Source organism: Phoca vitulina, unplaced genomic scaffold (assembly GCF_004348235.1).
Source record: "Phoca vitulina isolate PV1807 unplaced genomic scaffold, GSC_HSeal_1.0 scaffold4, whole genome shotgun sequence".
NCBI classification, from domain to species: domain Eukaryota; kingdom Metazoa; phylum Chordata; class Mammalia; order Carnivora; family Phocidae; genus Phoca; species Phoca vitulina.
Genome location: NW_022589707.1, coordinates 117,812 through 132,275, shown reverse-complemented (window position 1 = coordinate 132,275; position 14,464 = coordinate 117,812). Strand labels below are relative to the sequence as shown.

The 14,464-nt window shown below is 55.4% G+C and overlaps 1 protein-coding gene across 1 annotated transcript; it reads left to right on the top strand.

Annotated features, from left to right (window-relative positions):
• Nucleotides 1–7: 7 nt before the first annotated feature.
• ATP6V0E2 (ATPase H+ transporting V0 subunit e2) lies at nucleotides 8–6,760 on the top strand. The gene is made up of 5 exons (XM_032401231.1): nucleotides 8–20; nucleotides 104–365; nucleotides 1,777–1,824; nucleotides 4,291–4,405; nucleotides 5,054–6,760. The coding sequence occupies exons 1-4, from the start codon at nucleotides 8–10 to the stop codon at nucleotides 4,382–4,384; spliced, it is 417 nt and encodes a 138-aa protein (XP_032257122.1). The 3' UTR covers nucleotides 4,385–4,405; nucleotides 5,054–6,760.
• The last annotated feature ends 7,704 nt before the right edge of the window (nucleotides 6,761–14,464 follow it).

Sequence of the window (14,464 nt, the reverse complement as noted above, 5' to 3'; positions counted from 1 at the left end):
TCGGCACATGCCTCTGTCCTGTAAGTCCCGCGGGTCAAAGCTTATCAAAAGCTGACCGAAGCTAACTAAATCGGGCCGCTCGGCAAGCCCGCCCCCGCCGCAGTGACGCGCTCGCGCCTGCGCGGGGGCGACTGTGCGCGCTCCCCTGGGCCGCCCGGTCGTGCTGCGCATGCTCGGCGCCCACTGCCCGGCGGGGACCCCGCGCGCCCGAGCGTCTGCGGTTCGGCCCTGCGCCCCAGCCTGGGCATCCCGCTCCCGGCCATGACGGCTCATTCCTTCGCCCTGCCGGTCATCATCTTCACCACGTTCTGGGGCCTCATCGGCATCGCCGGGCCCTGGTTCGTGCCGAAAGGACCCAACCGCGGGTAAGGATGGCGGGCGGGCCGGGCCTCCCTGCGGACCCCTCCCCGGGCGGCGGCGGGCGGTGCAGTGAGCACTGGGCCGAGGCGCGCCCGGCGCCGCACTCCTGCGTGTCTGCACCGGCCGCGTTCAGCTCGGAACAGGCAGGCGGTCGGGGCCAAAGGGCAGAGCCGGTGGTGCTTTGGAAAGGTGGCGAGCCGACCGACACCGGAGGCAGTTAAGGGGCCCTCCCCCCTCCCCCCTCCAGCCAGTGAAGCTAGAGGCCACGAGCCGCGCCGGATGCGGTTTGTCCACCCCTGACCAGCAGTGACCTTGAGCGAATGTTACCCCTTCAAGCCTCACTTTCTTCATAGGTAAATGTGGATGAGGCTGATACCTGCCTTTTAAGGCTGCTGTGAGGGTTACCCGAGATTATGCTTGTAAGACTCTTACAGCGCATGGCACGTATTATGTATTGAATAATTTTTAGCCGGTGTTGTTTTTTGAAGGGCCCCTAGCAGATTTCTGTATCTGTTGCACCATTTAGCAATGTCTGCATCATATTATCCTCAGTTATGAAGTGCTCTCTCCTCTTGATTACAAGTTCCTCTAGGTGGAAGATTGTCTCCTTCACCACTGTAGACCCCAGTGCCCAGCACGGGACTAGACCAGGAGGCTTAGTAATGTTCAAAGAATGGATCAAGTGTAATTTTTCTGGCACTGACTTTCAGGTGCTTTAGACCAGGGCCTCTGGGGCCTGGTTTGGATTAGGTTTAGCTTTGGCTGGAGGCTGCTTGGATGTATGGGCGCGGTCTCTGTTCTTCACGATCTGCAGGGCCGGGGTCCCACGGCATCACTTTGTGAACCATTTTAGTGTCTCACCTCTCCTGCAAACCCTGGTGAGTTCTGTCTAACTGAAGTCTCTCCTGCTGCATCTTAAGCTTCTGTCTCCAGTCCTCTTCGGGTGGACACAGGTAGCTAGTCCTTGCTCCCTTTATAACCACTCACGCTGCCTTCGAAATGGCTCACGGTCTCCTTGCCTCTTGCTAGCTTCTGTTTTCCGTCCCCTTGCCCAATGAAGTTTGCATTCCAGACACCACTCCATGGTGGGTTACTGCAGATGCAGCTGGAGGGGGGGGGTGGTGCTGCTGCATTAAGATGGGGAAAGAGTGGGTGTGGAGAAGGGAGATGAAGGGAGTTCGTAACACAACTTGGATGTGGACAAGGTGGGCTTCCCCCTCAGGTGACCCTTAGAGTTTTTATCTTCCATCTTACAATTCTCACCCTGAATAGACCTCAGCCTCCTGTGTTCAGGTGGCATCAGGAAGGCCAGCAGGAGAGGGGCCAACACCAGGAGCTCTTTAGCTCTGGCCCTGGCCAGGCCTTCGGAGGGTGCTGGTTCCACCCATCCTGATCTGACAGCCTCTTCCATTGCAGAGTGATCATCACCATGCTGGTAGCCACCGCGGTCTGCTGTTACCTCTTGTAAGTACTGCTCTCCGGCTCAAAATCTTCCCTCTTCTCCCCAGCCCTGCTCTCCCCTCTGTCCTGGTGGTGACAGATTCCACTTTTGAAAGGCTGAGTCTCTAAAGCCTAGGAGAGAAGGCAGTTTGAGACGGCAGAGAAAGCCATGGGCTGGAAATCATGGACTTTGGGGTCTGCTTCCAAATGTGCCACCTGAACAGGCTTTGTCCCGTCCATAGGCTGCAGTGAAGTGAATGCAGTGAGCCAGCTCAGTCCGGGCATCAGGCTCTCCTGGAGAGACTGTAAAACACAGCTTTCAGGGCCACGCCCTAGGCCCACTCAATCACAGTTTTCAAGTCTGCACTTAGGAGTTCATATTTTGAATACACGCCCCTGGGTATCTGTGATGTAGCCGGTTTTGAACCACAAGATGGGTGGGAGTCTTCAAACTGGGGAAGGGGGCCCTGGGGATATTGAAGAGTTGCAAGGGATCCAAGGACGTGGGCAGGGTGAGGGAATCAGCGTCCAGGTCCCGAATGTCCGGATGTTCCCTTCCTAAAACTGCCATTCACCGTAACACCTCCCCCGTTATGAAAAAAGACACCCCTCCTTCCACCCCGAGTCCTTTCCTGTCACCTTGCTCCATGTTTAAATCATCCTACCTGCCAAACCAGAGAATAAGTCCAAGTTCTGGTTTTTAGGGAAGGCTCTCCGGTGATCAGTCAAGCCTCCGGAAGCCTCTATGGCTTCCCATCATCCTGGGTCTCATACACTCTTTTTATGGGGTGGGCTTGGCACAGTTGGGGTGTTCTGAACTCAGAACAGTCAAAATAGGACAGGTAAGGGGCGCCTGGGTGGCTCAGTCGTTAGGCGTCTGCCTTTAGCTCAGGTCGTGATCCCAGGGTCCTGGGATCGAGCCCCGCATCGGGCTCCCTGCTCCGCGGGAAGCCTGCTTCTCCCTCTCCCCCTGCTTGTGTTCCCTCTCTCGCTGTCTCTCTCTGTCAAAAAAATAAATAAAAATCTTAAAAAAAAAAAAGACTGATAATCCAGGAAAATTAAAAAAAAAAAAAAGGACAGGTAACGACGTGATGAGCTACTGATTCTTTAAAAGGTAACGGGTTGTTTTAAAAGTAACTGGAATAATAAATTGAGAAATAACAGTGACTGGAATATTTCTCAAGACTGCCAAATTTTTCAAAATACATAGCATAAGGCCCGCACTTAAAAAATTTTTACGTGATGGCTTTCAGATTTGGGGTATGTTTTGTAGTTAAAACCTGTTTTATCTAATTGGATCACCAACTATTTATTCCTGTTAGCCAGTTCTCTCCTTTCACTTTATCTAATGTTAAATATTTTCTACCTCCTATTAACAATAAAAAAAATAAAACTTGTTAAAAATAATGATGACTCTTAGATATCCGCTTACATATATGGGTGTGTACGGTTTTTCAGAATTCTCCCCAGACAGAGCGTCTCTAAGGCCTGTTATGCTGTTTCTTGGTCCTTCGGGGCTTGGCAGAATGTCCTCATCGGTCCCAGGGAGGGCCGTGGAGGGGCCGGGGTTTGCTGGCTCAGAGACCAGGACAGAGCGGGTGGTGGCTGGGAACAGGCATATGCTCTGGCTGTGCGTAATTACAAACACCGTATGGACCTCTGGGAAAGGGAGGCTGGCTGCAGAGCAGGTGCACACAGGCAGCAAGGTGGGGCCGCTTAAGAGAATGCTAGGCCTAGAAATCATGTTTACAGAACATCAGCTCAGGGATCGTGCGGATGATAAGCAGGCTGTGGTTTCTGACAGCTTCCGTGGGGGCACTCGGGAAACAGCTAGAGCCTTCCTGATAGGACACCAGATAGAGCACCGCTGGGGCCTGTGTCAGGCATGGGAAGCCGTGCCCCTCTAGGGTCTTCGGGGGCCTGCAACCGTGGGCACGCAGAGTCATGCCAGTGGGGCCCGACCCCCCACCCCCGGATGTGCAGCCCGCCGACGGTCCCTGGAAAGCTCACGGGCCTGACCAGCTCCTGTCCTGTCCCCAGCAGGCCTCAGAGTGGGGCTCTCTGGTCGTCAGCCTTCCACAGGAGGTGGTTCCTTCCTCTTGCTCCTAAACGTAGGTGGTTCTGACGTGCTTCCCGTCGGACCTGTCCTGTCTGCTCCCAGATGCAGGCTGGGGGGGGGGCCTAGACCAGAGATGTACTAGGGCACAGCCAGGAGTCACTTTCAGCATACCTCTGGAGGCTGCCTTACTTCTCTCATCCCAGAGCCCAGCCCCAACTCGGGTCTTATCAGTTGACAAAACATCAAACCAAACCTAAGCCCGAACCCACAAGCTCCCAGGCCAAGCTCGCGTGCTGACTAGGGGCCCTTCGCTCCCACACATGGACCCTCCACCTGCTGGGTTGGCCATGTGACCAGAGGCAGCGTGCGGGGTGCAGAGGGTGGGGTTCCTCCTGTGTCCTGGCTCACCCTCACTGTGCTGTCCCTGGCAGCTGGCTCATCACTATCCTGGCTCAGCTGAACCCCCTTTTCGGGCCGCAGCTGAAGAACGAGACCATCTGGTACGTGCGCTTCCTGTGGGAGTGACCACTAGCACTTCGGCCCCAGGTACTGAGGGCCCAGGCCCTGCGGGTGGGAAAGGGGACTGCTGTGCAGCAAGAGACCAGGCAGGGCAGTCATGAGAGTTCATGTTTATTTTATTTTTTTCTATTTTTTATTTGAGAGAGAGAGCACAAGCTGGGGGGCAGGGGTTGGGGAAGAGGCAGAGGGAGAAGAAGAAGCAGGGAACCCGATGTGGGACTCGATCCCAGGACTCTGGGAAGGCAGATGCTTAACTGACTGAGCCACCCAGGCGCCCCAAGAGTTCATGTTTAGATTCAGGCACTCATTCATTTGGCAAAAAAAGGAAAAAAGAAAAAGATGCAGAGCACCTAATCTTCCTGCCTGGTGCCATGCACGGCAGCAGGGATTGAGGGAAGAGCAGGGTCCTCAGGGGAAGCAGGTCAGGCCGAGCCACGGCGGTGGGTTTGCGGGGCTGCAGAGGTGGTGGCCGGGGATGCAGAATCTCTTCTGAGGGAGGGAGCACTGGGGCACAGGGCCGTGAGACACTAATCGGACAGAGGGACAGCTGAAGTGAGCTGAGAGGCCAGGGCAGGGACAGGGACAAGGAAGTTCTCCAGGGAGGGTGTGAGAAGGAGTGGTGAGAGGGGGTCTCCACAGCAAGGAGGTGACCCCTTCATGTGATGTGTTTTTCAGGTGCCCCAGCTCTCTGGATGACTTTGGCCGTCCCATCCCTGATGACCCCTTTGTCCCCACCCTCACAGCTCTATCTGGGTCCCTCCATGGCTTCCTCCCCCAGGATCTGCCTGGTTCTAGCAGCTCCTGCCTTCTGCATCCAGTCTGGGCCTCAGGAAGCCTGCAGCTGAGTCAGGCTGGAACAGAAGATACCAGCCCTCAAACTGCCCCTGCCTGTCCCAGGTAGACCCCGGCCAGGAACTGACACGGGTGGGACTTGCCTTTTACGAATGAGGCAGCCTGTCCTGGGGAGAAGGGGTGTCCAGCCCGGGATGCCCCAAGCCTGGGGCGGGCTGGACCAGGGAGAAAGCCCCGGATGGGGAGTCCGCTGGTTCCCACCAGCTCTGTCACTGTCCTGTGCGGCCCTGGGAAGCATCCCTGCCTCCGTGTGAGATGGAGAGACCAGATTGGGGTGTCACAAAGGCCTTTCCTGGGATTCTTTAATTTTCGGACACATATAGATGTGAAATTTCTGAAAAAGTCGAAGTAATGGAAAAACATTCACACGCAAAAAGCAACATAGTGATTTGGGTCGGGATTGAAGCTAGTATGTTTAGGATTCTCTATAGTCACTTAAATGGGCTTGCTCAGAAAGCTGTATCTCCTTAGAATATGCTGTTCCACCTTCCTCCCCTGTCTTGGTCCCTCCTCTGTGGGTGGGCTCCCTGCTGCCTGGAGGCTCAGCGTGAGCACGCCCCAGGCCTGGATTCCCTCATTTGACGGCAGTGGGGTGGATTTCAGAGTCCCCTCCCCCGCCCCAGCAGCAGCAGCTAGGTCGCCTGGAGTTAGGATGAAGAGAGACAGGTGTGGGTGAGGTTTGGGTGCCATTGTGGCCCTCTGGGCCCATCCTGGCCCCCTGAGGCCAGCCCCAGACCTGTCTGCCCCGGAGTGGCCTGGGCTCTGTGCTCGGATGGTGAGGGTAGAGGGGCGCCTGGCCTGACGAGGCCTGGAAGGCCTGCAGGCACCAGACCAGAGGGAACCTAGGACCCCGCCCATGCCCTCCTCCCAGGGGAGTTGAGGCTGAGACCTCATGCACCTCCCCCCCGGTCCTCCCACCCCCACCACATTGCCTCCCTGGGGGAAGACGCCAATCTTGAATATTTATTGAGTGTATTTATGTGATTCACATTCCATTTAGTGGGCATTATCTTTGGAACAGTGGTCAATTGCGATACTTCCCACGTAGATTTCTTGGTTCTGGGCTTGGCCTGTCGTTCAGAGCTCTTGATTTGGGCCTCCCTTTGACATCCCACCTCACCCCCCTTTCAGACTCCTTTCCTGGGGATGTTGAGTATGGGTTGTCCTGAAAACCTGATCCATGTCGAGTGGCTCATGAGTGGTGGCCAAGTCCTGGCTGAGGCTGAGTTTGCTGGCTGCCGGGCCTCTGTCCACCCAATTCCCACATGCTCAGTGGTGGGTTGGAGGGCACAGGAGAGGGGCACGGGGATGGAGGCTTGGAGCTGCAGCTCTGGATCGTGGACACTGAAAATGACATTCTCCTGAGACCTGAAGGAGAAGGTCCAGCCGTCCCGGGTTCTGCCCAGAAGCAGTCCTGGCAGAAGGAAGACATGGGATTGTTCAAGCAGAACTCTGACCACCACTCGTCTGTACCCCAGATACAGAGTGCAGGGCTCCTGAGGCTGAGCAATAAAGCAGGTCCCCCAGATCTCCAGAGCGTGGCCTGCCTCATTCCTAAATACCTGAGCGCGCCCGTCTGCCTGCTCCCCGGCCCCTGGTCAGTGACCAGCTTCCTGCAGGAGGCTGGAACAGAATGAGCAGAAGGGACTGGCCCTCCAGGGCCAGGGAGTGTAGTTCATGGGTGGAAGTTTAAGAGGTTTAGGGGTGGGGAGGCACATGGAGGAGGCACTGGGACAAATGAGGGACCAGACCATCAAGGGCCTGGACACCATCTCAGGAGCTTGCATTGATCCAAAGGGCAGTGCAAAGCCACGAAAGGGAGTGACGTGACCCTATTTGATTTCTAGAATGATTTCTTTTTCTTTCTTTTTTTTTTTTAAGATAGAGAGACACAGCAAGAGAGGGAACACAAGCAGGGGGAGTGGGAGAGGGAGAACCAGGCTTCCCGCGGAGCAGGGAGCCCGATGCGGGGCTCGATCCCAGAACCCTGGGATCATGACCTGTGCCGAAGGCAGACACTTAACGACTGAGCCACCCAGGCGCCCCTAGAATGATTTCTATAGGGTGTGTCACGGACAGGAGCCTGTCGATAGGGCGCCGGATGAGACGTGGTGAGGATGGTGGTGAGGATGAGGGGAGTGGGCCGATGGAACGTCCGGTTAGGGCTGAAGGTGACCAGCCTGTGGGCTGTGGGAGAGGGGGAGGCAGGGAGGGATGTGGACTGCTCTGGGCGGGGGACCCTGTGGTGAGCAATAGATCAGGAGGCCCCTGGTCCTGGTGGCTGGCTGGGCTCCGTGAGGGGCCACAGAGGAGCAGGTTTCAGAGGGGAAACGGTGGCCTGTGGTTTCCTCTGTTTCCTGGCGAGTCAGGTGCGTCCAGGGCATCCGCGTGGAGATGTCCAGTGAGCGGTTAGGTCAGGGGTTTGAAGAGTTGAGGGTCTTCAGCATAAAATAACGGATGGTCCCTGAGGCCATGGGGTGCAGTGTGAGACAAGGCTGGGAAAGAACGTTCAGGAATGCCAGTGATCACGGGGTGGGCAGATAAAGATACAAGAGGTTCTCAAGGAGGCAGGAGGGGAGCTGGGTGCCCGTAACTGTCACTGAGTTCCCGGAAGTGATTCAAGAGGAGGGAAGTTCCAGCATGTCAGAGGGCCCCTCCCAAGAAGTCAAGGGGGAGGGGAGAAAGACAAGTGACAGCAGGACCCTCTGAAAGACCTTGGGAGATAAAGGGAATGATACAAGGAGGGGACCTTCTTGGCTCGCTTTTCCTGGGTCCCTGCGGGTCAGGCCCTGGGCCTGGGGACGTGCCCCGTAAGGCTGCGTGGCATCTCCATCCCTGCTGCTGTAACTTAAGCTAGGCCCATCCCCCTGGGACCCCTGCTCCCCCAGCGGCTCAGGGATGCTGAAGATCATGGACCCGGGCCCAGGGTTGGGGGTGGGGGGCGACATATGATTGCTTTCCCCACTCGGTTTTCCTTCCCTGGCTTCTCGGTTTCCCTGGTGTTGGACCGCTGCAGCTCCTCTCAGACTCTACCAGGATGTGTGTCTGTCCCTCTGGTCAAGTGGAGTCCTGGGGAGCGTCCCTGCTCTCCAGGCCACCTCTGAGCAGCTCAGGGCTGGCAGCTCCTTCCCCAGCTCAGTGACTTTTCCACCGATTCCCTCCGTTCTACCTGCACGGCTGTTCAGGGACAGAGGAGAGCAGCCGAGAGCACGGGTGCACGACTCCCAGGATCCGATGCCGCCCCCCCACCACTTGGTGAGGATTGCGTTCCTATCAAAGCTCTCACGCCCACACCCCAGGCAGAAACTGCAAGGTGAGCAGGATTTGTCCAACATAAACACAGCTGGGCATCAGTTAAAGCGGTGAAGGCACGTTTTATTCTGTAAGTACTGACGGCAAGGGAAATCCGAGCTGGTCCCATCTATGCTGAGGTGAGGGGCAGTTCAAAGGGAGAATGAGGGAGGAGGGAGAGGGGGTAAGCGGGGGCTCAGGTAGAGTCAGGAAAGTGAGAGATCACAGAGGGTTGGCCAGTGGAAGTGCCACTAGGCCAGCTGTGTCTCCCACCGGGGACTGGGACCAAGGCCCAATCCTTCCTGATTTCATTTCGGAGGAATGAGGCTCAGGTCCTTGAGAAAGACATTACTGGATTGCGGGAGATCCATACACATATGTCTCACAGGGACAGAGGAAGGATTCATGATTGGAAGCAGTTCTTTTTAGTAAATGCTCTAAGAAAGGGCAGAGGGCAGAAGGTCAGAGGTCTGTGGTCAGGTATTGGCTAAAACAGACAGTAAGTTCTTCTGACAGCCCAGAGCTTTTTCAGACAAGAACTCAACGGGGCTAGGCTGTCGCAGGGATCCAGCCTTAGGCTGTCTGAAGCCTCGCTAGGTTGGTTGAGTCTCTCGGTGCAGGGTCTGGATTGAAGCATTAGGTGCTGAGATCAGTTCTTTTGCAGTTAGTTTCAAGCATCCACTGCCCGCCACATGGGAGGCAAAAGATCCGTACGGATGGGCGGTGGCAGAGAGTAGGATACCCCTGCACCATACCTCGTGGGGAAACAGCCTCGGAGACCACCCTGGGATCGGATAAGCCCAGAGAGAAGACCAAAGGCAGCCAAGGTAAGCTAAGCTGCACACACACAGGGTGGCCGACAGAGGGCAGTGCTCCAACGAAGGATCTACACCTCCAGAGACCCGTTTATGCCACCCCCGGGGATGCCTCCAACCGATGTTCGAGGTGGTGGCCTTAGAACATGGCTGTTGGGGGGCGGGGGGCAGGGACAATTCTCCAGAGGAGACCACAGCCTGGGTGAAATGTCCTTCAAGGATATGTATGAATGCCCACGGCTAATGTTTACTGAGCAGTTGTAGGTGCCAGGCACTGCTTGGGAAAACCAAAGGGCAAGGAGCTAAGGAAACTTGCCAACTTGCTGTTCTAATGCCAACCTTGGAGGCAATCTTGTGTGCCTTTTTCCCACCTCAGCATCCCTTCGGGATCTGGCATATTCCAGTCTATAGAAGGGACACCATCAGCCCAGATTCGGAACGGGGGAGAGGAGATACAAACAGAAGTGTACCCTTACTGCAGGCCACAGAGTTACCCCTCCTTGATGAAGACCCTAATGCCCCTTGGTGAGTTTCAGTTGCTTGGAACAGAATTAGGATAGTTAGTAACAGTGGGAATGTGAGGAGGCGAGGTGAAAGCCAGTGGGAGTGGTTATAAGCTCCATGCCTGTGTGCTTGGAAGTGACGTTTGTTTATAAACCTTGGGGTTTCCCGGAACAAAGTCAGTTGACAGCCACCAGAGTTTTGCTTCACATGTAGTACCAGAAAAGTGAGGGCAGATGACCCAAGTCTTGCCTAACTCAGACCACTTCCTGTGTCAATGAACCTGTGTAGACATCACTCAGAACAAAACAAACCCATCGAATGCTAGGACCCAACTACGTAGCGTACAACAGAATCTCCAGGGATGGAGTGAAGATCCCAGACTTGTAATATGCACTCCGGGTGGTTCTTAGGCAGGCCCACACAGGTCTAGGGACCAGAGTTTTGGAATCAGGATGGAATACAGTCCACGTAATAGAATTATCTGCTACGCTTGAAAATGCGGATTCCTGGGTCCCCTTCCAAAGCCTGCTGGATTCGAATGTCACAGATGAGACTCAGGATTTTGCATTTTAAACAAGCCTCCCAAGGGTTCTTCTGCTAGCTGAAACCCTCTAGAGAGGGTTTTCCAACTTCGGCCCTATCCATAGTTTGGGCTAGATAACTCTTTGTTGGGGGCCAGGGCTACTGCCCTGCGTTGAGGATGTTTAACAGCACCCCAGACCTCTACTCACCAGATGCCAGTAGATCCCTTCTCCCAGCTCCCGGTCGACAACCATCTATGTCTCTAGCCATTTTGAAATGGGGGCAAAGTCCTCCCCACTCGTATATTGGGAACCACTGCCCTAGAATCAACCACTCAGGTGATTGATACATTTTAATCAGTTTATCAACCCAGAGCTCCTGTGAAAGGGGGTTGGAAAGCTTGAGTGCAGCTGATATCCTGAGCGTCAGGTGCCCTGTGTGCCTTTCCCAGCAGGACCTGGAGCTCCTGACCTGCAGACCACACCCTGGGGAGAAGGAAGCACCCAAGCTTTAGGGGATTATTGGGAATCTGAGCAGACCCTAGTCCCAGTGCTATGTAGTCCAGCAATAAGCCGGTGGCTCATCGGAGGCCAAGTGAGTGAGGGAGCTCTGGTGTTGCATTGAGCCCAGTAGAACCTTGAGCTCACTCTGCCACCATCTTCCGCCGAAAATCGTAGGTGGGATGGTTAGAATGGATATTACCAGAAGCTCACGGGAACTACCACCTTGGCTCCTTAACCTCGGGATTAAGGGTTGTGATAGCAGCAAGGCTCTTCCCTTCATCTGAAAAGGTCAGTCTTTCAGGTCAAGGTCAGCCCTGGGAGACACTGAGGTGGTCAGTCTCTGTACCGGCGCATTCTGTGGCTCACACAGCAAGAACACTGGGCCTGGAAAGATAAAAGCAGATGCTGTGACCTTGATCAGTTGTGATACCAGGTGCAACAGCTGTGTCCTTGGTCTGCAGGATTTGATTCAGCAAGCATATTTTTCTCTTTGTTCTTTCTGCCCAGCCTCCCAGAAGCCCCTTACCTTGCCTGAGCAGCTCAGCTCAGTGTCAAGGTTGAGAGTGCACAAGCAAGAACTGGGCTGCCTGGGTTCAGATTCTTATTCCACCGCCTGTTAGTTGAGTGAAAGGTACTTAATCTTTATGATCTTCAGTTTTATTGCTCAGTTGGTGTAGTAATAATAGTGCCTGCCTCATAGAGATTGTGAATATGAGCCAAGAGAATGGATGAAAGTGCGTGGCTCACCAGTAAGTGGGAGCCCTTAATCACATTAATTTTATATACGTTAGTTCCATGCCACTCTTTACTCTGCCAGGATCTCAGCTGCCTTTGCCTGTTTTTGTTCCCGTCACGGACAGCATGCTGATCCACTCTGTGGAGAAGGAAGTGGCAAGCACTGTGAGCATTCTGATAGGACCTGGGATTGAGGGCCATGCAAGATACCTGGGGCCTGCATTTCTATGTTTCCTGTCAAACATCCATGACATAACTTACACATGCAGTATCAATGAAAACACTAAAGATTTGGGGGAGGGGAGGAAGTTACTAGAATACACATCCTTATTTTCAAGTTCTCAGGAAAAAATAAACATGGCAAGAAATAACCAGGAAATTACTGAAAAAAATAGTATTAAGAGGGATACTCCCAGGTATTTGGAAGTATGATAGTCAGGATTTGCAAAGCCACAGAAGGGAAAACAATGATGCTGGCACAGAGACATCTCTGAGGCATGGAGAGAATCAAGAAAGATTAAAAATGACTCCAAAAAGTGTTAAGATGTATGTTCTTGTTGCGGAGGTCCTGGTTTTAGCCCAAACTGGAGGACTGACCCAGCCTGGAGTTGATTTGCTTGGGGCCAGAGGAGGGGCGCTGTAAGGAGAGGGAAAAAACGAGACCATCCCCGGGAAGATGAACAGGTAGGACCGCTCAGGGCCCGATAGTGACCCCAGGCTCGGTCCTTCTATGCGTCTGACTCCAGAGGTGGAAAGAAGCGCAAGGTAACCTGCGAGACAAGACGTGGGCACTTTGGGGGGTGGGGGGGTGGGGAGGATCCGTCTCTGCTCAGCCCAGGGAACGCGGCCTCTGTGGCCCCTGAACAGTTCAGTTTGGGGCGGTGACAGAGAGCGGCCCAGGGGACGCGGGCAGGGACGTCCCCTGGGTCGTGGGCGAGGCCTTCGCGGCATCAGCAAGCAGCGGGCAACTGCCCGGGGAGACACCGTGGGAGGGCTTCCTGAAAGGCCGGTGAGTCTTCCAGGCTGGAAGAGACTGACGGGAGGACCGTTACAGTTGTTGGGCGGGGGCGGGGGTTGGGGCTGTCTTCTGTCTGCGCGTGCCGGCCAGACGCTGGTCGCAGTCCCACAAATTCCCCGGGCTCAGGGAGCCGGGTGGGAAGGGACCCTGGAGATCGGTTTGTGGAGAAAGACTAACACCGCTTAACCAGCGCTATTAACTTAGTACGGAGGGACGAACCATGAGAGACGATGGACTCTGAGAAACAAACTGAGGGTTCTAGAGGGGAGGGGTGAGGGGAGGGGTTAGCCCGGTGATGGGTATTAAGGAGGGCACCTATTGAATGGAGCACTGGGTGTTATATGCAAACAATGAATCATGGAACACTACATCAAAAAACTAATGATGTAATGAATGGTGACTAACATAATAAAATAAAATTTAAAAAAAAATTAGTATAGAGGAGTCCCAGTCACTGCGTAAACACCCCGCGACTTCCGGCGGGCAGTCGGTGTAACCCCATCGCTTCCGGCCGTGGCCGCCGCGCCTGCGCCCTGGGGCCTGGCTGCCGGCGGGAGGAGCGTACCATCCGCAGGCAGGGGTGGGGGAGGGTCGCTCCCGGAAGTAGCCCTTGCGCGTCCCGGAACCCGCGCTCCCTCCCCGGGCTCCGGAGGCTCCCGCAGCGGCGAGCGGGGGAAACGCGGTGGCCGGCGGGGAGGTGGCTGGTCACTGCCGGCTGCCTTGGGGCTGTCGGCTGGGGCGGGAGTCGCACCTGGCATCGCAGCTTGGCGTGCGTGGTCTCGGCGGGCCTAGGTAAGCCGGGGAGGGGGCGTTTCGGTGCCATTTCACGGACCGGGGCGCCCTGGCCTGTCCCGCCCCGCCCCTCGGACGGCCCGGCTGGGTCCCTCCCAGGCTAGCCGCCCGCCCGTTCCCAGTGCCCCGCGCCTAGAACACGCCCAGTGAGGCAGCCTGTACTGGACAGTGGTGCGTGTCCGGCACGGCGCTCTGTGCCAGGGACCGCCCCGGAACACTCGTGTGCGTGTTTTAGCTCACTTAAGCCTAGGGGTGGGTGCTGTAGTCCCTGTGGTGTCGGTGAAAAAGCCGAGGCCGGCTCGTGCAGGATCAGAGCTGTTGGGTGGCAGCCAGGATTTCCGCCCACGTACACCGGCCGTGGACTTCATGCTCTCAATCCGTTATGGAAAGTAGCCTCACAGAAAAGAGCAGAGGGTTCTCCTGGGGTGTACTTTAAAACAGGTCTCGTTTTGTCACTTTTGCATAAGGTGAAATCCAGTGATGCACGATTATTACATGTCACTTAGAGTTTGCATGTGAGTCAAACCCCAAAAATATATAGTAGTTTGCTCTACTCTTTTCCTTCCACATGTGCCTCTCCTCCCATTCTTCTCCTCACCACCTTTCCTCTCCTCACAGGTGAGTGGGTGCGGGGATGAGAAGCCCAGGACTTGAGGGCCCAGCAAGCGCTTTGCGATCTCCTGGGGTCTGGGATGGATAGACCGTGCAGGAGCTGAGACAGGAGGGGGACTGGGCAGTGGAAACTCAGGGAAAGGTGTGGCATAGTTATGGGATGCCCTGGGTGGGCAGAGCTCTGCACAAGCCTTGGGGTGAGGCAGGCACGAGAGCAACAGAGAAGTGGCTCCTTTCCTTCTGGGCGTGCACATGGGAAAAGGGCTGCTAAGAGCGGTTGGAAAGAAGCCCCTAATCCATGCAGCCGGCACACATGTAAGTGCTGAGGCACCTCCCATCTCGGGCTAAGCCAGCAGGCTGCTCCCTCTGGAGATGCATACCTTCCCCTTGGAAATCTGTAGGCTCCAGGGCATGAACTGCCGCACTTCTTCCGCCACCCGCA